This window comes from Musca domestica, unplaced genomic scaffold (genome assembly GCF_030504385.1).
Source record: "Musca domestica strain aabys unplaced genomic scaffold, Musca_domestica.polishedcontigs.V.1.1 20, whole genome shotgun sequence".
Taxonomy (NCBI): domain Eukaryota; kingdom Metazoa; phylum Arthropoda; class Insecta; order Diptera; family Muscidae; genus Musca; species Musca domestica.
Genome location: NW_026712250.1, coordinates 8,676,595 through 8,703,234, shown reverse-complemented (window position 1 = coordinate 8,703,234; position 26,640 = coordinate 8,676,595). Strand labels below are relative to the sequence as shown.

The 26,640-nt window shown below is 34.4% G+C and overlaps 4 protein-coding genes across 7 annotated transcripts in view; 1 reads left to right on the top strand and 3 right to left on the bottom strand.

The window, feature by feature from the left end:
- Positions 1 to 831: 831 nt before the first annotated feature.
- LOC101894608 (vacuole membrane protein 1) lies at positions 832 to 13,037 on the bottom strand. Of its 4 annotated transcripts, none has more exons than XM_005187589.4 (5): positions 12,831 to 13,037; positions 5,586 to 6,189; positions 5,232 to 5,513; positions 1,781 to 2,087; positions 832 to 1,714 (listed from the first exon to the last, which is right to left on the bottom strand). In XM_005187589.4, exons 2-5 carry the CDS (start codon positions 5,942 to 5,944, stop codon positions 1,217 to 1,219), a joined length of 1,446 nt encoding a protein of 481 aa, XP_005187646.2. In that variant the 5' UTR covers positions 5,945 to 6,189; positions 12,831 to 13,037; the 3' UTR covers positions 832 to 1,216. The 4 variants fall into 4 exon arrangements, with proteins under 4 accessions (XP_005187646.2, XP_005187647.2, XP_011294200.2 ...); XM_005187590.4 differs by lacking the exon at positions 12,831 to 13,037 and adding an exon at positions 12,097 to 12,114; XM_011295898.3 differs by lacking the exon at positions 12,831 to 13,037 and adding an exon at positions 10,575 to 10,780.
- Positions 13,038 to 14,235: 1,198 nt separating this feature from the next.
- LOC101895092 (host cell factor) lies at positions 14,236 to 15,883 on the top strand. The gene is made up of 2 exons (XM_011295899.3): positions 14,236 to 14,499; positions 14,569 to 15,883. The coding sequence occupies exons 1-2, from the start codon at positions 14,391 to 14,393 to the stop codon at positions 15,657 to 15,659; spliced, it is 1,200 nt and encodes a 399-aa protein (XP_011294201.2). The 5' UTR covers positions 14,236 to 14,390; the 3' UTR covers positions 15,660 to 15,883.
- A 102-nt stretch (positions 15,884 to 15,985) lies between these two features.
- LOC131802315 (histone deacetylase 8-like) lies at positions 15,986 to 17,955 on the bottom strand. The gene is made up of 5 exons (XM_059122379.1): positions 17,533 to 17,955; positions 16,878 to 17,373; positions 16,626 to 16,818; positions 16,184 to 16,563; positions 15,986 to 16,124 (listed from the first exon to the last, which is right to left on the bottom strand). Exons 1-5 carry the CDS (start codon positions 17,608 to 17,610, stop codon positions 16,090 to 16,092), a joined length of 1,182 nt encoding a protein of 393 aa, XP_058978362.1. The 5' UTR covers positions 17,611 to 17,955; the 3' UTR covers positions 15,986 to 16,089.
- A 661-nt stretch (positions 17,956 to 18,616) lies between these two features.
- LOC101895790 (uncharacterized) overlaps positions 18,617 to 26,640 on the bottom strand; it is a 95,645-nt gene continuing 87,621 nt past the window's right edge. The window contains exons 4-5 of the mRNA XM_059122549.1: positions 21,202 to 22,041; positions 18,617 to 19,706 (exon numbers count right to left, since the gene is read on the bottom strand). Coding sequence (XP_058978532.1) covers positions 21,269 to 22,041 — 773 coding nt within the window. The 3' untranslated portion in view covers positions 18,617 to 19,706; positions 21,202 to 21,268. The remainder of the gene's footprint in view (positions 19,707 to 21,201; positions 22,042 to 26,640) is intronic.

Here is a 26,640-nt window from a genome sequence, read left to right as displayed (position 1 = left end):
TGAAGATGATATACATCAGCCAAATCCTTCTGGTACCTTACCCACAAAGGGTCACAATTTCCAATACTTATATCTGTCATAACTTGCGAAACAAGTCGGCGATTCTTTACAACTTGCTATATCTAAATATTTCTCTTTACCAAATACCTGATATGAATATGTAATTCATCGAACTTTATGATTTCGCACAAAATTGAATATATATGTTCGATTTGCTTCAAATTTTGCCCATTCCAATATTTTTATCTGTATTAGATGCAGTTATGAAAACACAATACTTGGGTCTACTATGTCTACTACCTCACGCATATTTCCATTTTTTTCAATATTTTCCAGAAATTTGCACATATGTCATATTAAGTTCCTGTACCTGTCGATATAGTCCAAACCTGTCACGTTGTAATATTTATATCAGTCTTAGGTGACATACGAATTGGTCAATATTGGCCAACTGCTTCGGAACCTCCCCCATAGAGAGCCAAATATTGAATAATCATTATTCAAGGCTGAGGCTATACATCTATCGGCAAAACCGACTCACACTATTTTACTTTTTTAAAGAGCTTTTTAATTTCTGACAAATCTGAAACTTAAAATGTGCCCTCTACAGTCCACTTTTCCAAGGACAGTAAATTGCCTTCATAAGAAAAAAAATTTTATTGTTTATTTGTTGTTTCATAATTTATTATCATTTAATTCGGATTTCTTTAATTTATTTCGATTTCATTTTATTTTTTTTGTCTCTTTGTGTAAACCTTGTCTTTTGTTTTATTAATTTTAATTAATTTTCTTATGTTCTTTTTGTATAATTTTATTCATTACTTGTTGCCGTTCAATCAATTAATTAATTAATTTATTTATTATTTAAGACTAGCCTTCATTTATAAATTATTTCTGGTAATAAATCTACACACATTCACCCAAAAACCAAGTGATAGACTTCTGGATCTTCATCATCATCATCATAATCGTCTTTGCATACATTTTTAAGAAAAACTAATTACAAAAAAAATAGGAATAAATTTTGCTAAAGGAAATGTTTGTTTTTGAAGAAAATTACACACATTTTTATGGTTCCCATTGAGAACCCTCTGAGAAGGAAGGGGAAAAGCGGAGAGTCGTAAAGAAAGCCATTCAACACAACTAAGAAAACAAGCTCCCTTGAAAATATTTCTATAACAAATACGAAAAAAGGCGGGAAAACTTGTTAAAGAAATTATTCTCTTAGTGCAGCCTTTTTGGTTTTCTTGCTGACAACAGTCGTCGGCGAGGGTGCATTGTGGGAGCTGGGTGTGGTGCTGTTACTGTTGGTTCTATATTTGTTGAGACGTTTGTGATAGCTCTGAGCCAGCGAATTAATGATGGACACCACAAAATAGCACACCATGCCAATGACAAAAGTTTCAAAGATTTTCGACAGCAAATTGCCGGCCTCCGCCGGGGCAGCATTACGTTGACGATGCAGGCGCATTTTTTGATTATTCAAAAATGCCTTAAAGGGTTCCTGTAACTTCTTGCCCACTACAGGTATCACCGACAAGGTATCCACAGCCCGCTCAATGAGTACCTCATTAAAGGCAATAATGACAAAGACCTTTTGTATGTGCATTTTAACAATGGCCTTGCCAATCAGGGTAGCACCAAAGAATGTCCAGAATGGTACCAAAAAGTGACCACAGGTAATACCTGCCAAATCGAACAAGGGATTGGGTATCTGTAAAAAGATACAAAATTAAGTTTTTTCTTTAATATTGTAATTTTATCTTCTATGTTTACTTACACTAGCACATGCCAAAATACCCAGGAAACCAATGCGCTCCACAACACGTTCCATAAACAGTTTTCCCCTATCCATGAGACTTAAATCTTTTTGATTTCGTTTTGCCTTAAGTGCCTCAAATTCAGCCAATTCCTCAGCATCGTCTGGATCATAGCCCGACAAACGGGCAGCCTTGGCCATAAAATATGGTGGCAGTTCTCCTAGAGCAGTGCCAGCACCCCATAGGAAAGCCTCCAAACGTACCTTGGACATGATGGTCCATAAATTTGGCACCTGCTTGTCATAGGGCTCCTCAGGGCAAATAATGCTGGAAATAAAAGAAAAATAAAATAATTACTTTTAGTTTTTTAGAATATAAAAAAAATTCCCTCAAAAAAAATATTTTAAAATTTAATATTTAAAAAACAAAAATATTTCAATAAATTCAAAAAAAGCTAAACGTATCGGTCGGTTTTGCCGATAGATTTATGCCCTCAGCCAATGTTTGATTATATAAATATATTTTGACTTCTCTTATGATTATTCAAATGGTTGACCCTCTATGGCGTAGGTTTCGAAGGAATGGACCAAATTTGCCCAAATAAATATGATATAAATATTGCGAGGTGTCAGATTTGGACTATCTCGACTACTTCCCGTACTTGATATGAGATATGTGCAAATTTTAGGAAAATGTGAAAATATGCGTGAGGTAAGAGATATAGTCGACCGAAGTATTTCATTTTCATACCTCGTCTAATAGAGATAAAAATATTGGTATGGGCAAAATTTGAAGGAAATCGAACATTTATATCCAATTTTATGCAAAATCATAAATTCCGATAAATTACATATTCATATCAGATTTCTGGTTGAGATAAATATTTAGATATAGGAAGTTGTGAAGAATCGCCGACTTGTTTCATATGTCATGACAGATATAAATATTGCAAATTGTGACCCTTTGTGGGTACCAAAAGGGGTTGGCAGATATATATCATCTTTACAGATCTTGTGTTAGTAAAAATATTTGGATGTGTGAAATTTGAGGAGAATTTGTTGCTTCGCTATCTTTTTGCGTTTTTTCAAAAATCTTGAACCTTTTGTGGGATAGGTACCAGAAGAAATGGTCCAATCTCTACCATCTTTATAACAGATCTTGTGTTAATGGAAATGTTGAGATGTGCCTAATCTGAATGGAATCGGTTGTTAATGTCGCGTTTTATTAGCTTCATGGATATTCAAAATGTTGACCCTTTGTGGGGGAGGTACTAGAAGGAGTGGGCCGATATATTCCAACTTCACACAAGACCTTGGGTTACTAGAAATAATGGGATGTGTGTAATATGAAGAGAACCGGATGCTTATTTCGAATTTTATGACAGTTTTGGTTATTCAAAATTTTGATCCTTTGTGGCGGAGGTACCAGAAGGAATAGTGCTATCCCTATCACCTTTGTAACAGATCTTGTATTGATATAAATATTGAGATGTACCTGATCTGAATTGAATCGAATGTTAATTTCGCGTTTTATGAGCTTCATGGGTACTCAAAATTTTGACACTTTGTGGGGGAGGTACCAAAAGGAGTGGACCGATTTATTCCATCTTCACACCAGACCCTGGATTAATAAAAATATTGTGATGTGTGTAATTTGAAATGAACCGGATGCTTATATCGGATTTAATAATCGTTTTGGTTGTTCAAATCTTCGACCCTTTGTGGGGCAGGTACCAGAAGGAATGGCCGATCTCTACCATCTTTATAACAGATCTTGAGTTGAAGGAAATATTTAGATATGCCAATTCAGAATGGAATCTGGTGTTAATTTCGTGCTTAATCAGTTTTCATGTATATTCAAAATTTTGACCCTTTGTGGGGGAGGTACCAGAAGGAGTGGACCGATATATTCCATCTTCACAGCAGATCTTTTGTTAGTAGAAACAATGGGATGTGTGTAATTAGCAGTGAACCGGATGCTTATTTCGGATTTTATGATCGTTTTGGTTATTCAAAACTTCGACCCTTTGTGGGGGAGGTACCAGAAGGAATAGTGTTATCTATACCAGCTTTATAACAGACCTTGTGCTGATGGAAATATTGAGATATACCAAGTCTGGATGGAATCGGATGATAATTTCGCGTTTTTTAAGCTTTATGGATATTCAAAATTTTGACCCTTTGTGGAGGAGGTACCAGAAGGAGTGGACCGATATATCCTATTTTCACACCAGACCTTGGGTGAATAAAAATATTGTTATGTGTGCAGTTTAAAGAGAACCGGATGCTTATTTCGGATTTTATGATCGTTTTTGTTATTCAAAACTTTGACGCTTTGTGGGGGAGGTATCAGAAGGAGTGGACCGATCTCTAACATCTTTATATCACACCTTGTGTTGATTGAAATACTGCTATGTAGCAAGTCTGAATGGAATCGGATGTTAATATCGTGTTTCATGAGCCTCATGAATATTCAAAATGTTGACCCCTTGTGGGGGAGGTACCAGAAGGAGTGGACCGATATGTTCCATCTTCACACCAGACCTTGGGTTAATAAAAATATTGAGATGTGTGTTATTTGAGGAGAACCGTATGCTTATTTTGAATTTTATGATCGTTTTGGTTATTCAAAACATTGACCCTTTGTGGGGGAGGTACCAGAAGGAATAGCCCGATCTCTACCATCTTTATAACAAATCTTGAGTTGAAGGAAATATTTAGATGTGCCAATTCTGAATGGAATTGGATGTTAATTTTGTGTTTTATTGACTTCGTGGATATTCAAAATTTTGACCCTTTGTGGAGGAGGTACCAGAAGGAGTGGACCGATATATCCTATTTTCACACCAGACCTTGGGTGAATAAAAATATTGTTGTGTGTGCAGTTTAAAGAGAACCGGATGCTTATTTCGGATTTTAAGATCGTTTTTGTTACTCAAAACTTTGACGCTTTGTGGAGGAGGTACCAGAAGGAGTGGACCAATATTACCCATTTTCACACCTGGCGTAGCACTGGTGCAAATATTAGAATTTGCAAAGCTGGAGCAAAATCGGATTATCCTTTCTCTTCCTGTGCAGTAAATGTTTTTTTTTTGTAAATTTCGAAATTTTGTGTGGGAGGTACCAGAAGGAGTGGACCGATATTGCCCATGCCCGAACTCGATCTAATTTTGATAATAATATTACGATGTACCAAGTTTGGATCAAATCGGATACTCCCTTCGAGAGTTACCATGCGCTCCAGCCAGCCAGACGGACGGACATTGCTAGATCGACTCCAAATGTTCTGAAACGGATTTGGTCCAAAGTGACCTAGGGTCTAAAACCGTTATTTCGACTAGGCACGTTTTGGCCGTATAAAATGATATATACTCTCTCTAGTCATATGGCTGAGGGTATAAAAAAACATTTTAAAATTTAAAAATTATTTCAACAAATTTCCAAAAAAGAAATTTTATATTTCTTCACTTACTCATCGGGATATGGTGGTTTTGGGAAATTCAATGAATTACATTCATATGCAGCCAGCGTAACGCTGGCTATGTGTGGACCCAAATACAGCAGAAACGTATGCAGTCCCGTGCCCAAGCCCACCGATGACAGAATACCCAAACCGGTCCAATAGACCACAAACCAGGTATTCAGTTTTAAGAATTCAAATAGAACTTGATGAGGTCCGGGTATGTGATATAATATAGCTATAAAACTAGCTAACACTACAAATACACCAATCCAAATTTTTCTTTGAATTAATCTGCAACAAAAAAGGAAAATAATTTTTAAAACGTTGTTGCATTTAAAGCAGCTGGTGGAGGTGTTTACTTACTTTCTTCCTAAAGTCTTAACAAGTTCAACTATTTCTAAACTACAATATGACAATGTTTGTATTGGATGTCTCCATAATACTAAAGCTTCACGTTCGGCCTTGAGTTTTTCCTTTAGTTGTTTGTTGTTGTTGTTCTTGGTTTGTTTCATGCTTAAAGGTAAATTGCCGTTGTTAACTTTTTTGGGGTGTTGTTGCTGTTGTTGTTTTTTGGTTGGTGTTTCTTTTTTTGCAGAGTTGGAGTTGGACGTTGCAGAAGAAGAGGAGGACGTACTATTGTTATTGCCGGTCTTTTGTTTATGGGAATTGTCTACATTTTTCCTTTGTCTCGTATCCTTGTCCTTCTTCGAATGTTGTGACATTTAAGTAAAGTTTAGTTCCCGAGAAAAAAAAGTTGTTAATAATTTGCTTGACGGGAGGGTATGTCTGGCGTCTGTTGAATTATTAAGTTTTCTGTTCCTTTGCTAGTTTTTGTTTTTTTTTATAAAAAATAGACAACTTGGCTTCTAAAGAAGTTGTATGGGGTGCTCATAAAGGTGCGGGCTTTGGTGTCTTGTTAGTTCTACAATTTTGTTATGTCTCTCTGGTTTTACATTGGTTTATGAAACTGAAAGAAAAGAAAAGGAAAAAGAAAATTATTATTTTAAAAGTTTTAATAACATTTCAAGTAATGAAGGCTCCTGCTGGAATAAGATGTCCGGAGATTTATAAATAGATCCCATGGTAATATGAAATACAATTTGAAATATTTTCATATTTGTTAAATATCAAGTCATTCCCACTTTCCTATCTAAAAAAAAAAAAAAACAAAAAAAACCTTTTGCAATTTTTTATGACCTTTAAATGCGAGCATTGAACAGACATGACCTTTAAGTAGAACATCTCCTGAGGCTGCAAATAAAATAAATATTGTTGTTCACTTTTTTTAAATCACACAATGGGTATTGTAGACAAATTTTAAAGTGAAGTGATTGAAAGCCCACACATTTTGGAGATTTTTCAGAATATAATCAGAGAGACGCCGGTAGAGGATTAAAATTTTAAGATCCAAAACCAATGTCCCAAAATGTTTGCAGAAAAGTTTTTCAAACAGAAAATAAGGGAACCAAAAACATACTTTCCCTGTTCATTTGATCGGAAATTTCCATTGGCCCAGTTTCTAGCTCTCTATGACTTTTTAAATCAGAGAAACCACATGCCAAGTAAATCCTGTTTTTTGTGGGCTCTAGGGCACAGACATTGACTTCTGCAAAATTTGGTGAGGATGTTTAACGATAATAATTTGTTAAAAATAAAAATGTGTTGCATTTCGAACAAAGATTTCTAAATCAATTATCCCAAACCCCAAACTAAATAGACCTTGCTCTGAGAATATCAGAAGTAACTCTCTTTTAGTCTAGAATTGCAAATTCATATTTAACATTATATTCAAAACATTCCGTTTTTCGCTTGCAATGTCTGCCTCTAATCGGTCACATAAACAAACAATGGCTTGCGTTCTATTATAAAAATTAAAAAAAGAAAATATAATGCGACCAGACAAAAAATAATCAATAATTTGCAAAACAATGACTTTTAATTATGATTCATAACATTAAGTGATAAGAGAGACGGCAAGGCAAGGGTCCAAGGGAAAGGGAGTGAAAATGGACTAGTAAACACTCTAGTAATTTGACGAAAAAAAAAAAAACAATGCACGAATTTTCACACCCTCCAAAATGTCAAAACTGGATTTATGGCCAAATCGATTAACCTCAAAATCCCAAAATATGGAAGTTATATGGACGTTTTGGTGGCTATACCTGAATATCTTTTACTAAGAGTTAACCTACCCAATGAGGACTCAATGTAAACTATAGGGTAGTTACTACTGATATTCTCAGAGCAAGGTCTATTTATTTTGGGGTTTGTGATAATTGATTTTGGAATCTTTGTTTGAAATGCCATACATTTTTTTATTTTCAACCACTTATTATCTTTGAACATCCTGACCTATTCTGCCGAAGTCAGTGTCTGTGCCCTAGGTCCCGCAAAAAAGGAATAACATGGCATGTGATTTCTCTGATTTAAAAGAGGTATAGCTTATCAGGATGGAACTTTAGATCCAAATCTGCACAAAACCCGAAAATCAGGAAGTATCGATATATGACCCTATGGCCAAAAAAGTTGACCTACATTGAGTATTTTTTTGCGAGGAGTTAAACTACCCAATGAGAAGAACAAATCTGAAACTGATACCAAAAACTTAAACAAAATCGAAAATCAGGTGGTTCCGAATTATGGGGCAATATAAAAAAGTGGTGATTTGTTCAGCTACTAAAGTGATGAGGAGTTAAATTTCCCACTGATAACCCAAAATTTCAAAATACAGATAATTTGGCTGGAAATTTGAGCCGAAAACTTCGAAATATCGACCCATTGGGGCTATACGCAAATGTAAACCTACAATGAATATTTTTTTGCGACGAGTTATACGATCAACAGAGAAATCGATAGAACAAATTACGGCTGGTTTGTTTGGAAATTTAGACCAAAATACCCCGAAAACCGAAAATCTGAAGGTACTTTTATACGGGAGCTATACCACTAAGTTGAATATTTTTGTCGAGAGACCAAAATATCAACTTACAGCAGATATGGTTGAGAAGAATTTGAGAAAAATTTGAAAAACCGAAAATCAGGAGTTACCTTTTAAAGGGGGCTATATCAGAAATTGGACCTACAATGAATATTTATTTGCGAGGACCTAAATTACCCTCTGAGAGACGAAAATATAAAAGTTACAGCTGATTTAGTCGGAAATTGAGACCAAAATCTTTAAAACCCGAAAGTCGGAAGGTACTGTAATATGAGTGCTATACCAAAAATTGGACGTACAATGAATATTTTTTGCCAAGAGTTATACGACCCACCGAGAAACCGAAACAGCCGATTTCTTTGAAAATTGAGACCAAAACACCCGAAAAACCAAAAATCGGAAGGTACTGTAATAAGGGAGCTATACCAAAAAGTGGACCTACATTGAATATTTTTTGCGTGGAATTAAACTACCTACTGGGAACCCGTAATATCAAATTACAGCTGATTTGGTTTAGAATTTGAGCCAGAACCTTCGAAAAACCGAAAATCAAGATGTACCTTTATATGGGAGCTATACCAAAAAGTGGACCTGCATTGAATATTTTTGGGAGGAGTTAAATTACCCTCTGAGAGAACAAAATATCAGATTACAGCTGATTTTGTTTGAAATTGGAGCCAAAAACCTCCCAAAACCCGAAACATCAAATTACAGCTAATTTAGTTGGAAATTGAGACCAAAATACCCAAAAAATCGAGAATCAGGAGGTACTTTTAAATGGGAGCTATACCAAAAATTGGACCTACAATGAATATTTTTTGCGATGAGTTAAACTTCCCACTTTGAACCCAGAATATCAAATAACAACTGATTTGGTAAGAAATTGAGACCAAAACCCCTGAAAAGCTGAAAATCTAGAGGTGTTGTTATATGAGGGGCTATACCAAAAATTGGACCCACAAAGAATATTTTCTGCGAGAAGTTGAAACACCCAATGAGAACCCAAAATATTAAATTAGAGTCGATTTGGTTGGAAATCGGAACCAAAATCTTCGACATCAGAAAAATCTGGAGGTATCGTCATATGAAGGCTCTATCAAAACATGGTTCTACATTGATTTTTTAATCTAGGAAGAGTTAATCTACCCTATGAAAACCCAAATTATTAAATTACTGCTGATTTGGTTGCAAATTGAGACCAAAACTGTACCTTTTTTTTTAAACAGGTCACAACCTTAGCAGCTGTTGATCTATAAGGAAGCGAAGCCCCCAGCGAGGTATTTCGAATGATGTAACAAATTTAAATAGCCTCAATTTTATGTTGGATTTTTTTTTTTTTTGTAGGTTAAAAGCTTAACATGAAGTTGAATTCAAACAAAATTCACTATTTGAGTCTGATTTTAAAACAGCTCACAACCTTAGCAGCTGGTTATCTATCAAGAAGTGAAGCCCGAAAAACGTTATTGCAAATGATGTAACAAATTTAATATACCCTCCATTTTATGGGGGACCTTATTTGTGGGTAAAAAGCTTGGCACGAATGTGGATCCAAACAATGTCCAGAATTTTAGTCTGATTTTTAAAGAGGTCACAACCCAACCCAATGTTGTGAAAAGTTTTTCAAAAAGTCCTATATCTTGGAAAGTAGTAAAATCTCGTGTTTTTATTCACTTTCTGTTCTTCTATTCCCCACCAATGGAATACCAAATTAAGGGTTTCAGAAAAAATCACCCCATTTTTTAAAAACAGCTGACTCTAAACATCTGTTTTGATTTACACAACGCCCCTGGAAATAATTAAAAATTAAAGATAAAAACAATTTAAGTCGATATTCGAACACTCACCATTATTTGGACCAAAATTTGATTGCATTAAATTATCTATAAACCCAACTATGTTCCTCACTGATAGTATTAGGTAGACACACTGCTTTTATTAATTTTTCTACGTATGTCTTCGACCAAAGGCCGGCCAGAACCTATACTAATTTTGAAAAGAAACAAATTAAATAAAACAAAAACAACCCTGCCAAATGGTTAATGACCTACATAGGGGAATTGAACAGAATGCCGTGTAGGTAAATAAATGAAATGGTAACGAAAGACAAAAAAAGCATTTAATCTACTCTATATGGACTACTGCAGCAGGCAAATTGAAGAAAAGATAAGTGCTATCGCTTTTTATTTGTCTGCCTTTTGTACCGGTCTGAGTTTGTTTGGCCAAACTATTTAAAGATTAAACAAATGTCAAGTAGGTATTCTTCTTGGATGTTGACGAGTGTGCCCAGCGCATGTGTGTGTGTGTGGCACAATCAAAGTCTAATCCCAAAGACGAATAATGTTTATCTGTGCTATGCTGTAATAACAAAAGGAAAGTGTATTAAATTTTCATTATCAATTTTATTAATTTATTACCTGACTTTCCTCTTCCTTTAAAATTTAATTAACCATTTGTTGTGAAAATTTTTTGTTAATTTTACTTTTTTTTGTGAAAAAAAGTTGCGAGGGAAAATTAAACATGCGATACCAGCTGAACCAACCAATGACAAGAAACCACACACGTTTCCAATGGTTTTATGTCATGTTGTTGCTATTGTTATTATTCTACTCAAAAGTTTTTCAGTTTTCTAGGCTATTATTGAGTAATGCGGTTTTCAATTTTCTTTTGCAGAGAGCGAGAGTGAACACAAATACAAAAGAGAGAGAGAGAGAGATTGAAAGGTAAACAAAACACTGTGACTAAGTTTAAATAAGTATAGGGGTCATATTACAAAGACAGACACACCAGTTTGGATATTGAAAAGAGGGCTTCAATTATGAATTCAAATGAATATTATAATATTTATATGGTTTAATCTTCATAAACAGGGAATCTGGCGAAATATATTCTTGGGATCTGCATCAAAATCTTAACCGCAAAATTTCTCCAATGTATTCTCAGCCCATATACAATGTTCCATGGAAATTAACGTTGATAGCGAATGCTTGTAACAGCTCTAGTTATGCATACATGTGAAATCGGATTCGGCATATATATTGAAACTATATCTTGAACTGAACCGATTCGCTAAAGACTTGGTAAAGTTAATGCTAGGAAATATAGAATGCACCATACCAAATATCATTGGAATCGGATGCATATAGCAGCAGCAGCGTAGCTTATTAACCAAATCGTTCATTGAACATTTGTGGGGAAGCTATATTTAAATATAAACCGATTTTTATTAAACTTGGAAATAACCTAGGCTAATTAAGTAATTACATGCCCAATATGATGATAATCGAACTCCAACTCATAAATGTCTAATGGGTTGATTTTAGGTTGGGGAGCTGTAACTAAATCTGAACAGATTTTTTTTTAATCTCCTCAGAAATTTCTCTTAGGCTACATATGTGTTATCCTATAACAGAAAAATCGTGGTAACCGGACTCATATTTTGCTGTAGGTCATCTTAAATGTAAAATCGTTTGAATATTTGATCGGGATCTGCATCTAAATCTCAGGCGATTTTAAGAAATTGCTTCTAGGATACACATGTAATTATGGGCTAAATCTCATGGTAATCAGGCACATATTATAATAAAATATTGGCTGTATATATGTGTTGGAGCAGCATCTATTCCTGCACCAAATTTATTACAATTTTACAGACCATCATATAGGTTGTGTATGATCGTAATTTGATCTAAACTAGCTCCTTTTGAGGATCATCTACACAAAGTCAGAGGAATAAGTCTCCAGGAACTTGAAACTTGAAGATTTCTTAAAAGTAAAGAAAAGTAGAGATATTACATTCTAGGAAACTTTAAAGTTTAGGATTTTCTTTAGATTCTTGAGACATTAATTTAACTTTACACTATTACCACTTCTTGGGATCGGAGACTCTGTAAGAGATAACATGTTTACTATGACCAATATATAATACATAAAATATACCTTATAGGAATATGGTCCCTTATTTCCCATGACATTATGTCCGTGAATGATGCAGGTCATATTCACACTGACTTCTTCATTTCTTTATTTTCTTTCTTCTAAATTTTCCCGCAATGACTTAGCTTTGTGGCTTTTTTGGGGGATTTTTACCATTCCGGCATTAATATTGCTTCACCCTGTACTTGTATTGCTTCTACCACTGAAAACGTGTTCTTTGGATTCTTTTGTTAACCCCCTAAAACAAACAGCACACACCACAATAAGGGTGTGGGTGCAATAAGGGGGATGTTTTAACTTTTATTTTTGTTCCCAATAACTCTCACTCTGTCTCTCTCTCTCTCCCCACAAAACAAACTCTCTGTAACACTTCACACACAATTTTTTTCCATTTTTCTCTCTCCCCTTACATCTCTGGGTTGCGGTTAATTTTTTTTATATTTATGCAATGAGACACGAATTATATTTTGAAATGCATAAAATATTTCATGCAATGTCTAGACAAAACAACAGAAAAAACATTTTTTGCAATGCCCAATACGAAACACACACTTTGGCAATTAATCGTTTGTTCGTTCGTGCTCATTAATATTTCCGCATTTAATTGATTGTTGTTTTTGTTTGTTTCTTGTTGTTTTTCTTTTCTTTTGAGATAGATGATTTGTCAATTTTTCATCTTGTCTTCATTGTCATTCACAACACAGGGACACACAAATTTACATTTAAATTGCAATTACCTTGTGTAAAGTCTTTATGTTTTGTTGATCTGTGTAGAGCAAGCAAATAGAAAACTTTATCGTTAATGTTTAATTAACACATTAACGGGATTTACTTGTTTTTCCGCACGATTTTTAATTCAATTTCGATCTCTCACTACACTAAACCGCAATCGTCGAAGATACGAATCAAAAGACAATAAAGAATGGTCGATAAAAATTAGCAAGAAAATGAAGTCGAAGTCCAATGTTTTTCCCCATCTGCTTAATCACTGGAAAATGATAGCCCGTCTTTGCTAATCACTGAAAAATGATGACATAAAGCAAGCTGTTTTATAGCGCGTTTACAGACAATTTTTTAAGCATATAATTTAACATTTTCGTGATTTTAGGACTATTTTTTGATACCATATAGAAAAAAATGGTTCAATTGTTGTCGTTCAAAGTCAATAAATGAAAAAATATCGTGTCTATTAAATGAAACGGAGGAAATAATATTTTTTATTTGGATAAAAAAAACGAAACAAAAAAAAAGGAAAACGATATAAATAATTAATAATGTATTAATTTTGTTAGTCCATTAGAAACACTTTGAAATATTCATTGGAGGACCCAAATTCATTATCAGCGTAGAATTCCATATCCCTCAGTCGATAGCTTTACAATTTTGAACTCATGGTACAATAAAAAGGTAAGGAAGAGCTACCAGCTGATTACATTTTTTTCTAAGGGTGGAAGTACATAAGAAGCTTGAAGTCATGACTAGCCATTTTTTGTGAAATTTCATGAAAAAACCCTGCCATCGTTTTCATTATAATTTGACATTAATATGCATAGCCATGACTTCAAGCTTATTATGTACTTGGACCCTTATCCCTACAGTCGTTGTAATATTCGTTTTGATTACAACTGAATTAGAATACTTTCTATACCATTTTCGTATAATTGGAAATAATACCCACATACACAACTAAATTTGACATGATAAGCGAGGCAAATAAAACAATTTAATTGATGCCCTTCTTTAATTTCATTGTATCACGTTTTCTTGCTTCATATAATATAAATAAACTAGAATCGTTATTTGTTTCTTATATGGCAAATGGCACAGAAGTGTTCAAAAATGTGTGTTATTTGGCAAATAAATGACGCAACCTACCTATCTGACCTAAAACCTCGTCTTGATTTTGGTTTAATTTATAACCAAAACGCAGAGATTTTAAAAACTTTTATACTTTTTCCTTAGCTCCTTCGCCCTCTTTCAAAAACAGTTATTAATTTTCACCATATAATTCATTATATCTCATTTTATAAAAATTTACTTTTTACATTACCATATTAGCTGAACCCACTTTAAGGCAACATTTTACAGTGAGTGACACTTGTCATTACTGTGTGTAATCCAATACAAATAACAGTTGATTGAAAACGTACCCAAAGTATACATCACACATAACAGGGTGTCTCATAATTGGCCAAGACATAAGCTTGTGAATTTTGTGGCGACTGTAAACAAATTTACTAAGGTTTTTTTAATTATATTAAACACACATTTGTGTTCTTTTCTTGCTTTTTCCAAAAATGGAAAGTGAAGCAACAGATCATCAGCAAATGGGCAGTAAAAGTGGCGAACAATCAACACCAATGGATACGGATGAAGAGCCCATGAATAGTGCAGAGGCAGCTCACGGTATTGTTGCGTTTTCTATTCTGTGTGAAAACTGGTCTCATTGAAGTTTTTGTTTGTTTGTAATTATAGGTGCTATGGAAAATCATGGTGAGGGCCAACAAAATTTATTGCAATCCCAAATGAATGCCAGTAATGATGCACTGAATCATCACCAGGCTGGGGATAATGCTGGCTCAAATCACTTACCGGTGGATATGGATGCTGGGCATGATAATTTGGCCACATTGGCCTCAATTGCGGGAGCAGAGGCCGCACCCTTGATATCGACAAGTTCTGCATTAACATCCTCACAAACCTCGTCGATAGATTCAACAGCATCCGGTCAAGCGCAATCAGGAACAGAGGTCACACCACAAAAACCTGCAACCTCCCAGCCAACAACGCCCTCCACCACACAAGCCCCTAATTCACAACCACCACCTCCACCCATTGATGAGGAGGATGCCAAATGGCATACTGTGGGCATATTTCAAAATCTATCCACCACGGTGACCAATTACATTGATAACACTGTATGGACTTCGGCTGGTATGCATCTCAATTCCGATGAAATACCCGATTTAACACAATATGAACGCATTAATCTTGAACCCGGAACGGCATATCGTTTTCGCATTAGAGCCTTAAATTCGGTGGGGGCCAGTGATTGGAGTGAAATATCTAGTTTTAAAACATGCCTACCCGGCTTCCCGGGAGCGCCATCGGCCATTAAGATATCCAAGTCTTCGGAGGGAGCTCATCTTACCTGGGAGCCACCACCAAGCTGTGTTAGTTCCAATGAAATTGTTGAATATTCGGTATATTTGGCTGTCAAGCCGGGCAAAGAGAAAGAGGCCAAGGCGGGACAAAGAGCTCCAGCACAATTGGCATTTGTACGAGTCTATGTGGGGGCAGCTAATCAATGTACGGTATCGCATAACTCTTTGTCAGCAGCCCATGTAGATTGTTCCAATAAACCGGCTATTATATTTCGTATTGCGGCACGCAATGAAAAGGGTTATGGTCCCGCCACACAAGTTAGGTGGCTACAAGACCCAGTACAAAATTCTGCAACAAATCCTGGCATGGGAGCTAATAGTTTATTGTCGCCCACACGTGTTAAGCCAGAATTGGGTGGAGCATCGCCGAGCAAACGTTTTAAAGCGGCAGCGGGACGTTAAGGGGAGTAGGGTGAAAGACAAGGATTCAACAATTCAAGTTACAGTGTATTCAATCTTTATAACATTTAAAATACAATTACAAACATACAGATTTTGTAAAAATGAACCTGACATTATTTTCTTTAAGATTTTAATTATTTTTTTCTAGATGACCGACCGAACGATCAGTCGTAATTATCAGTTCAATAAATAAGAAGTAAAATAAATAGCTACATAAAACTAAAGATGGAAGAAGTTCCATTCAATTTTTTTCTTTCTGCATTGAAATTTCCATGTGAGTTCCATTGGGTTTGAGGATACGGGAATAAAACAGATAAGATGCATTCACCGGCAGTCTTTATATGTTAGAGCTTTTTTTATTCAAAAGGTGGAGGTGTAGCTTATTTCCATACCTTCCAATCTGAGGCCAAACAATAACCTTATCTTGCTTCTAAATCGCATGAGTTTGATACGATACCAAATGTTCTAAAAGAAAAAAGGGTATCTAACATGACTCCACTTGAATACGGTTAAGTAGATCCTACCTTCTATCGTTCTACATTGTTGCTCCAAATCATCTTCACAGTTTTCATCTCTTAATGTTGACATTGCTGTGATACTTAAACTATAATATGGTCCATATTTAAGGAAATTTTCATTATCGCTAGGGACATCATCTTCAAGCACTTCATCGCATAAAGCAGCTGTTAGTTGGCACCAATACCGACTAGAATTGGCCAAATTATAACCTCCTCCACCCAAGAATACACAGGGTACGGGATAGTCTAATATAACTCTAATGCATTCCATTAAATCTTGTGGTATCAAATTCGAGCCACCCAAAGGATCGCCCACTATAACATCCGCACCGCATTGGACAACACAGACATTTGGTTTGAAGGCCTTGTACACGGCAGAGAAGACTCTAGGCGAAAAGGATGGAGATTTCAAAAAATATATTCTCTAAAATACGGATCTTTAAAGAACCTCTTAAAATATTTCTTGTATTTTGCGCCCGTAATTCCTCTTTTATAGGGAAAATTGACAGTATAGCCCAAGCCATTGTCCCGACCCATGTCCTTGCAACTACCACTACCTGGGTAATAACCACATTCCATTTGATGAAAGGACAGACAAAATACACGGCGTGTAGAGGCAAAGGCTTCTTCAACGCCATCTCCTAAAAATAGGAAATTAATAAGGCACAAACATAATAAAAAAAATATTACAACATCCTACCATGATGATTATCCAAATCCACATAGAGTATCCGGCGAAATTTTGTGGTCAACACTAGAATACCCAAAACAATATCATTGACATAACAGAACCCAGCTGCCCGGCCCTTTTGGGCATGATGCCAACCACCACACCAATTAATGACAATATCATTGTTATCTTTCGATTTACAGACCGTATCACAGGCTGTCATTGTGGCCCCGGCAATGGCATAAACATAGTCCTTTACCCCTCGCCAAGGCGGACAATCATAGCACAAACCATGGCAATCCGATAAAAGGCAATCTTCTAAATCTTCTTCATGATCATCATCTGTGTAGGAATCATCCTGAAATTTATTTTCGTCTTTGCTTAAATCTTCATATTGATTCAGCTGCTTTACATAGTCAGCATTGTGAAAAGCCTTGAGGTCACCAGAATTGGCCACAACGGGCCTTATTCGTTCCATGTGTGATAGAAGACCATAGGACTTGATGAGGTTGTGGGTTAAAGAAGCCTGGAATGGGGATCATATTTAGTTCAAGATATACTGGAAACTGTTCCTATCAATAGGGTATCAAAGTGAAGAGAATTGAAGAGGGAAATCTGGAAAAAGAATAGGGGTTTCCAGAAAACCTAGTTAAATAATTCCAAACTAAGGAAGTTCAATTCTTACCCTTCCTTTGACGGCTGGATTCTTGTCGGCCTGTGCCAAGAGATAATCACTGTAAACATATTTGATTTTTCTAGACATTGTGAGCGGGGATATCAGGAGAATATCTATCAAACAGAAATCTTTTGAAGGCCTCAACTATGCCGAAGTTTATAAATTCTTTCTATTCCAAAGATACCTAAAAAAGGCCAGAAACCGCCCTATAACTAGAACATAAATCGCGCGCCAAATTTTAAAATCCAATCCTAGAACATCGTATTGTTAAATCGGTTAGGTTTTTTAATGCATTGGGTTTTGATTTGGACTAGTCCTTGTCTGTTATGGACCAGTTGTTATACTTGCGTATGGAGTAGTCGTATTATTATGAAGTCAAATTCACGATTTGGCCCTTGAAACCAATTGCGGTGGTATAAGGCCTCCTCAAGAGGCGGGCGCAATCCACTAATAAAGAAATTGGTCATAGGGCTTTATAGATCGAAAACAACTCACAAATTTCCGCGCCATTTCCTTGAAACCAAAGTGTCGTTTGCGATCTACGAAACTCTATCATCACTCAGAGTTGGGAGTTTAACTAAAGCAAAGGCAGAAACTAATGTAGCTATCAAAGAACAGATAGAAACTACAGCAATTTTTCACAGTGCCAGAAAGTGTTGCAATTGTTGGCGCCTAAAATGAAAGTATGGCAATCGCAGCGTTCAAAAAAAAAAACATTAATTGTTAAAGCTTGAAAAGAAGAAGTGGAAAAGAATCCTAGTGTCAAAGGGAACATAGGAACTACAGGCATTTTTCACAGTGACAGGAAGTGTTGCAATTGTGGCGCTTTATATGAAAGTATGGCACTCGTAGCGTTAAAAAACGTTACTTTTAAAAACTTAACAATAAAAGGTTGAAAATAATCCAAATGTCAAAGGGAAAATAGAAACTACAGATATTTTTCACAGTGCCAGAAACTGTTTCAATTGTGGCGATATATATGACAGTATGGCACTCGTAGAGTTAAAAAACGCTAATTTTAAAGGCTTGATTTTTCTTCTTTTTTCCCATGAGCTAATAAAAAATGCTTTCCTTTTTTACTTTTATAATTTTTTATTGGGTTTTTGAAAATTGTTATAACCTTATTTATACATTTACACGGTGTTTTGTTGTATCTTCATCTTGTTGTTCGTTTTTTTTTGCTATGAAATTTTTGTTTTATTGTTAGAATTAGTTTTTTTTCAATTTTTTTTTTTAATGTTTTAACAATTTATGTGTAGTTTTTAATTGTTTTCCTATGAAATACTTTTATTTCTTGTTGTTTGGGTTCTTTTTTTGGGCATTATTTTAGAAATAATTTTATATTGATTAATGTTTAAAACTACATTTGAGTGTATGTGAATGTGTGTGTGTGTATTACATCATCTAAACATTTAGCTAAATACTTAACATAAAAAGTACAAAAGTTAATAACTTTTTTTATAAGATTTTTACTCTTTCATATTTTTACAATAAAAAAAGTTTTTTTTTCAAGATTTTCTTTAAGAATACTGATGATAATTTTTTTTCATTATATTTTTTATATGTTAGGTTGCAGTTTGTCAGTCACAATATTCGGTTTTTTTTTATTTTTTTAATTTATTTTTTTTTTAATTTATTGCTAAATTTACCATTAACTCTAACTAAAATATAACAAAGATATTTTTCTAATTTTATATATTTTTTTTATTTTTATTTTTATATACAAAAAAATTCCTTACTATCAACCTTAGGGTGAATGGTTTATAATTTTACATTTTAAATACGATCTATTTGGGTCTCCTGGGCCTCCAGCTCAGGTTCTTCGGCCAGGGTATAGACCCCTTTGAGGCCGAGGTTGCCACCATTTGAGTCCAACGATGATTGTGTGGTAGGCGTGAGGGTATCCATCAAAGGACTACCCATATTATTGAGCCCAGGACAAGAACTAGGCGGAGATGTGGCCAAACCACCACCAACACCACCACAGGACGATGCTGAGGTTGTTAAATTATTAAGGGGTAAATTTACATTCGATTTTAGTAGATTAGTTGATGTTGAAGCCGTTGCATTTGGATCCATTGTCAGAATAGGCACTAACTCGTGATTAACATAATCCTTTAATTGGTGAATATTCGCCAAATCTGAGTCATTGTGGGTGCCAAAGACCAGTGATGTGGGTGTGCCTGGAAAAAAGGAGACATTTTAGAATAAAATTGCAAATAATATCTCAAAAATTTTAAAGAAAATATTTTTAAATTGGCCGATAACAGTAATTGTTCATTACGTGCGAACATCCCTTAGGAAATCACATTTTATTTTTTCTCATTCACCACGGCTATTTTAGAGGTTAAAATCCCGTTAAAGTTTAAAATAGGGTTCTATGGATTGCCTTACATTAGGAAACAAAGACTCTATGGTCTTTCGAATTAATTTCTGTGGAAAAAAACTGTCCGCGTCCTCTTTTATTAAAAAACTCCCTTTACTTCAATTTATTCGTAGCATGTGAACCTCCCTTAAGAGATGCCATCACATGGTTGTATTTTGTAACTGAGTGTGGCCACAGCAGAGATTTAGAACCCGTTATTTTGAAATTGTGTAATGTGTGAACACCCCTTAAGGCAGAGTTGTATTCATTCGTATTGTCTCGCTAATGTAGCGTTTAAAAAAACCCCAAATTAAAAAAGTCTCAAATTTAAACATCTCTGAAGTCAGAGTTGCATTTTCTTTTGTGGAGTGGCTAATTCAGCGTTTAAATAAGCGATAATATAAAATTTTGCGTAAAATGGTGATACTGAGTTTCAATGTGGCTAATGTAGCGTTTTCAAATGTGATGGGATTGTCTTTGTTTATAAAGTGTGGCTAATGTGACGTTTAAAATATCAGCTAACTTCTAAAAATTGGATCTCAAGGTACAATGTGGTCAATGTAGCGTTTTAAAATGAAATTTATACACATTTTCGAAAAAAACGCCAAATTAACAATGTGTCAAGTCTGAACATCTCTGAAACCAGAGTTGCATTTTCTTTTGTGGAGTGGCTAATGCAGCGTTTAAATAAGCGATAATATAAAATTGCACGTAAAAGGTTGATACTGAGTGCCAATGTGGCTAATCAAGCGTTTTCAAACATGATGAGATTTTCTTTATAAACATGCAGTGTGGCTAATGGGGCGTTTAAAAAATCAACTAAAATAAATTTGGACTAAAAATCTAATCTTGAGGTACAATGTGGCTAATGTAGCGTTTTGAAACATGATGAGGCTACCTTTGTTTATACAGTGTGGCTAATGTGGCGTTAAAAAATCAGCTAATGTAAAATTGAACTAAAATTCTGATCTTGAGGTTCAATGAAGCCAATGTAGCGTTTTTCCAAAAAAGTATTTTTATTAATTTTTCTTTCAGTGTGGCTAATATGACATTTAAAAATCAGCTAATGTAAAATTGAACTAAAATTCTGATCTTGGGGTCCGATGAGGCCAATGTAGCGTTTTTCCAAAAACATATTTTTATTAATTTTTTTGGTTTTTTTTTCAGTGTGGCTAATATGACATTTAAAAATCAGCTAATTTAAAATTGAACTAAAATTTTGATCTTGAGGTACAATGTGGCCAATTTAGCGTTTTTGTGAAACGAATTTTTATTCATTTTTGTTCTGATTTCCCACCTAACTCTTTACTCACCCGTTACCAAAGTCTCTTCGGTGGGATTTCGTTGATACAAGTTCTGCTTCTTCTCGTTGTATGGCTGTCAAGGTGGCATATAATAGCTGGTCGGCTCATCATTCGTTGTATCCAGATTCGATGTCTTCTTAAATTCCACCACAAATTTAATGCGATTCACAATCTCTTCGTGTATGACATTGAAACACATGGCCGTCAGGGCCATGCCGGACATAATGTATATGGAACAGAACCATATTGTGGTATTGGAATCACGACGAAAGCCTGGCATCATATCGCCGAAACCAATGGTGGATAAACTCATGAAACAAAAATATATGCCATCCAAGAGGGGCCAATCCTCGAGGCGATAGAGAACCACGGCTCCGAACAAGATGTAGATTATCATCATGCAAAAGCAGAGGAGTATGGGTGCCAAGATGGCCAGGCCATGCATGCTGCCACGCGACTCACTGGCACTCAGCGAATCGAGATCGGGCATTTGTATGCTGCTCTGACCGAGCGATTGTTTTTCCGGCGTCTGAAACGTGTCCGGCATTGAACCGGAGCGTACGTAGTAGGGTTCCTGCAGAGCTTGTTGTTGTTTGCGCAACTCTTCCTGTTGGCGTTTGCGTTTCATACGCCTCTCCTTTTCGGCCATACGCTTTTCGTCGTAACAACAGTAGCCACAGTTGGAGCATAGGCAGCAGCACAACGCCTTGGAGAATACTTCGCGGGCCACCTTGGCCAGAATGCCACCCGTGCTGGAGAGATACACCAGGGTCAGGGGTATGCCGAAAAATGCATAGGCCAGGGTAACCAAACGGCCCAGGGTGGTGCGAGGCGCAATGTTGCCATAACCTGGAAAGGTAAAAAAGTGAGGTTAGTATTTTTAATGGAATTATTTTTTTTGTCCCAAAAAAGACCCTAAGGGTCTTCCGAATTTTTTGTTATAGAAAAAATGGAATTTTAGTCCCCTAGAATTCGGTTTTCTGTTAAAAAAGCAAATATTTATTTTTGGCTTGGTTGACGTATAAGTGTTGTCGTTAGTCATACGCATCATGGGCCGCAGCATTTAAACCCCCCTAAACTTCGAAGAATTGACTGCTTCTCCTCAACTTTTTTTTTCTGTTTTCAATTTTCCTAAAACAACTCTCAGTTCCTAAAACCATTTGACAAAGACACAGTTTTGTACTTCAAGCACTAAAGCGAAATTCCGTCACATAAAACGCGCTATGGCTGTTCCTGACGACGACCATGATGATGAGGATGATGGTGGTGATGGTCGTGACAATGATGATGCCAAGAATGACAATGACAACGACTGTGTGTTTACATTTCGAAACATACGGCGGCTGGTTCTGACGTTGGGCAACCTCCCCCACGCCTGATGGTGGCTGGGAGAGGTGTACGTACTGTTGATAATGATTAGCATTCAAGTCAATCGAATTGTTACCACTCAGCTTTAGATTTAAGTGTCCTCCTAGTGTGCCTCTGTATTTGACTTGTTAAGTGAGGGGGAGGGGCGTCAAGGGAGAATGGAAAGCAAGAGCCTGGCAAAGCCAGCTTGCAAAGAAGCCAAGTAAAGTGGTTTGTTTGTTCAGCAATTGATTTGTCAGTAACATTTTCAAGAAGCCATTATCCTAGGCATCGACATCGCATCGCATCACATCAAGGCTGTTCGATTTGTTTGCAAACAATTGTTTCTTTTTTTCTGTTCGAAAAACGGGAAACAGAAAAAAATCCACAATGCGCAATGGGAAGTAGAAACCAGGAGATGTTCCTGTTCCATTTGCGGCCGGAGAGAGGAGTTTTAATTGGAAAACTAAAATAATAGGATTTATACGCCATAGATATTTATAACACTAAAGGTGTGTGACAACAATCGCCCTAGGTCACCCTACATTTCTAATGAATGACTCCTTCCTTCCAACAAACCAGTCAAAAACGCCCTGGTTCACTCTACATTCATTAGCAAAAGCCAATGAATGAAGGAAGTCATGCTAATGAATGTAGGGTGAACCAGATCGTTTTTGGCTGGTTTGTTGGAAGGAAGGAGACCTTCACTAGAAATGTAGGGTGGCCTAGGCCGATTATTGTTTGCACTATTTAAAGGCCAAATATAAAGGAAGGTATACATAAAACAGTATTTTGGTTGGATTAAGTCGTCGGCTGGCTTCTTTGATAATAATACTAGGCATATTAATTATATAAATAATAGCAACAATAATTAATAATAATTTAAGAAATAATAGAGAAAGTAGTCATTCGCTGACTTTTGGTTATGAATATAGGGTGACCTAGGTCGTTTTTGGCTGGTTTGTTGGGAGGAAAGAGTCATTCACAGAAAATGTAGGGTGGCCTAGGCCGATTATTGTTTGCACTAATTAAAGGGCAAATATAACGGATGGAATACATACAACGTTATTTTGGCTGGATTCAATCGTCGACTGGCTTCTTTGTAAAATAAAAAAGAAGCAGGTGAACAAATATAAATGATGGGTCGAAATTGAAGTAAGTCAAGCTAAAATTTCTTTGTTTTGTTACGAAGAAGCAAGTAAAAAAACCTTCTATTTATTTGCCAAGAAATGTAGGGTGACCTAGACCGACTTTTGGCTGGTTGGTTGTGCTGACTAAAGGAGTAAACAGAATGAAAATAATAATAGCAATAATAGTGATAATGATGAAAATTATAATAATAATGATAATAATAATAATAATAATAATAATAATAATAATAATAATAATAATAATAATAATAATAATAATAATAATAATAATAATAATAATAATAATAATAATAATAATAATAATAATAATAATAATAATAATAATAATAATAATAATAATAATAATAATAATAATAATAATAATAATAATAATAATAATAATAATAATAATAATAATAATAATAATAATAATAATAATAATAATAATAATAATAATAATAATAATAATAATAATAATAATAATAATAATAATAATAATAATAATAATAATAATAATAATAATAATAATAATAATAATAATAATAATAATAATAATAATAATAATAATAATAATAATAATATAATAATAATAATAATAATAATAATAATAATAATAATAATATAATAATAATAATAATAATAATAATATAATAATAATAATAATAATAATAATAATAATAATAATAATAATAATAATAATAATAATAATAATAATAATAATATAATAATAATAATAATAATAATAATAATAATATAATAATAATAATATAATAATAATAATAATAATAATAATAATAATAATAATAATAATAATAATAATAATAATAATAATAATAATAATAATAATAATAATAATAATAATAATAATAATAATAATAATAATAATAATAATAATAATAATAATAATAATAATAATAATAATAATAATAATAATAATCATCATCATCATCATCAATTATATAAATAAAAATAAAAATCAACAATAATAAAAGAAATAATAGAGAAGAGAGTCATTATTTGGCTTTTACCAATGAATGTAGGATGACCCAGGTCGTTTTTGGCTGGTTTATTGTAAGGAAGGAGTCATTCACTGGAAATGTAGGCTGACCTAGGTCGACTTTCGGCTGGTCGATTGTGCTGACTAAAGTAGTAAACAGAATGAAAATAATAGCGATAATGATGGAAATTATAATAATAATGATAAAATTGATAATAGTAATAATATTATCTATATTAATAATACAAATAACAATAATAATAATAATGACAGTATTAATAATAATAAAAATATTAATTAAAATAATGGTGGTAATAACAAACGAAAAATCATTAACTGCTTTTTCCAAAGAAATTTAGGGTGAACTAGATCGTTCTTGGCTGGTTGGTTAGAAGGAAGGGAGGAATTTTAGAATTAAAGAATTTTAGGGTTAGGGTTGAATGATTTTAATTTTCCACGTACAAATCATGGTAAAATTAAGAAGGTAAAGTCATTTTAAATAAGCATACCCATCTCTGCATTTTCTGTAATTTACGTTGTCAACTTTTACTTTTAATGCTCGGGAACATTGGAATATCAAAAATTGAATAAAAAAAGATTGTTGAAAAAAAGTCGATTTGTATATGTTTTCTTATACGACGTTATTCGGAGGTTGTTGTGACATGAATTTTTCAACAAATTTGATTAAATTTTCATTCAAAATTTTGAATCTAAAATTGGTGACAGTTCATTCTGCCAGCAGATGTGTCGATGCGGCTACCCCCATTAAGTTAAGAATCGTAACAAATTCATTGAACTCGGCTTGTCCCTGATTGTAGAGTGATAGAAACAATTTTCATTTGGGTTAATGTATGCTCCTGTGAAGCGATCCGCATCAATCATTGGTAAATGTGTCGGAAATACAACCCTTGCATTGAGGGTGATCCTTAAATATGACGCAAACAGTGTCGCCATAAAATTACTTTTAATAATTCAAAATTTTTCGCAACAACTGCAAATAATTGGTTGCTGAAATTGATATTTTTACATTTAACGATTGCCATACATAACGTTATTTTGACAAGTGGCAGCACCACTTATAGAGAAAAGGTCGTGTTGTCGTGCAAAATAGTCAATTTTAACTTTTAGACCAGTTTTCTACGTCATTTAATTTAAATGGCGACATTGTAGGGATGGCTAGTCTGATTTTTGACCTTGGCGTAAGTAGCAATGGTTGCCACATTACAAAAAAATGTTTACTTGCAAATCGATCTTTAATGTTATTTTGACAAGTGGCAATGCCACAGCTTTTCTCTGCTATATAGTTTACATGGCGGCATTGTAGGGAGCGCTAGTCTGATTTTTGACTTTGGTATAACTAGCAATACAAAAGATTGTCTTTACTTGCAAATCGCTCTTTTATAAAATTTGACGTAAATACAAACCTTGCCTTAAGGGAGATCCTTTAATTTCCGGTTTTATTTCTTTGAAAATATTCACAATCAATGTTTTTGCACCTGAAATTGACAACTTAAGGATTGCCATACATAATGTAATTTTGACAAGTGGCAACACCACTTATTGTGAAATGGCTATTGATAAGTGAAGGTCGAAACATAATTAATACGCTACATGCTCTAAAATAGCCAATTTTAACTCTGAGACCAATTTTCTCCGTCATTTAATTGAAATGGCGGCATTGAAGGGATCGGTAGTCCGATTTTTGACTTTGGTATTAGTTATAGGCCTGGCGCAATGCATTTTTTTATTATTTCCCAATCGATCTATTGTAAAATTTGTCTAAAATACAACCCTTGCCTTAAGGGTGATCCTTTAATTTGCCGTAAACAGGGTTCACATAATATTAATTTTAAATACTTCAAAAATGTTTGCAACAATTGCAAATAAATGGTTGCTGATGAATCACCATTTTAGTAACTGAAAATCGACAATTTGACAGTTGAGGATTGCCATATAAAATGTTAATTTGACAAG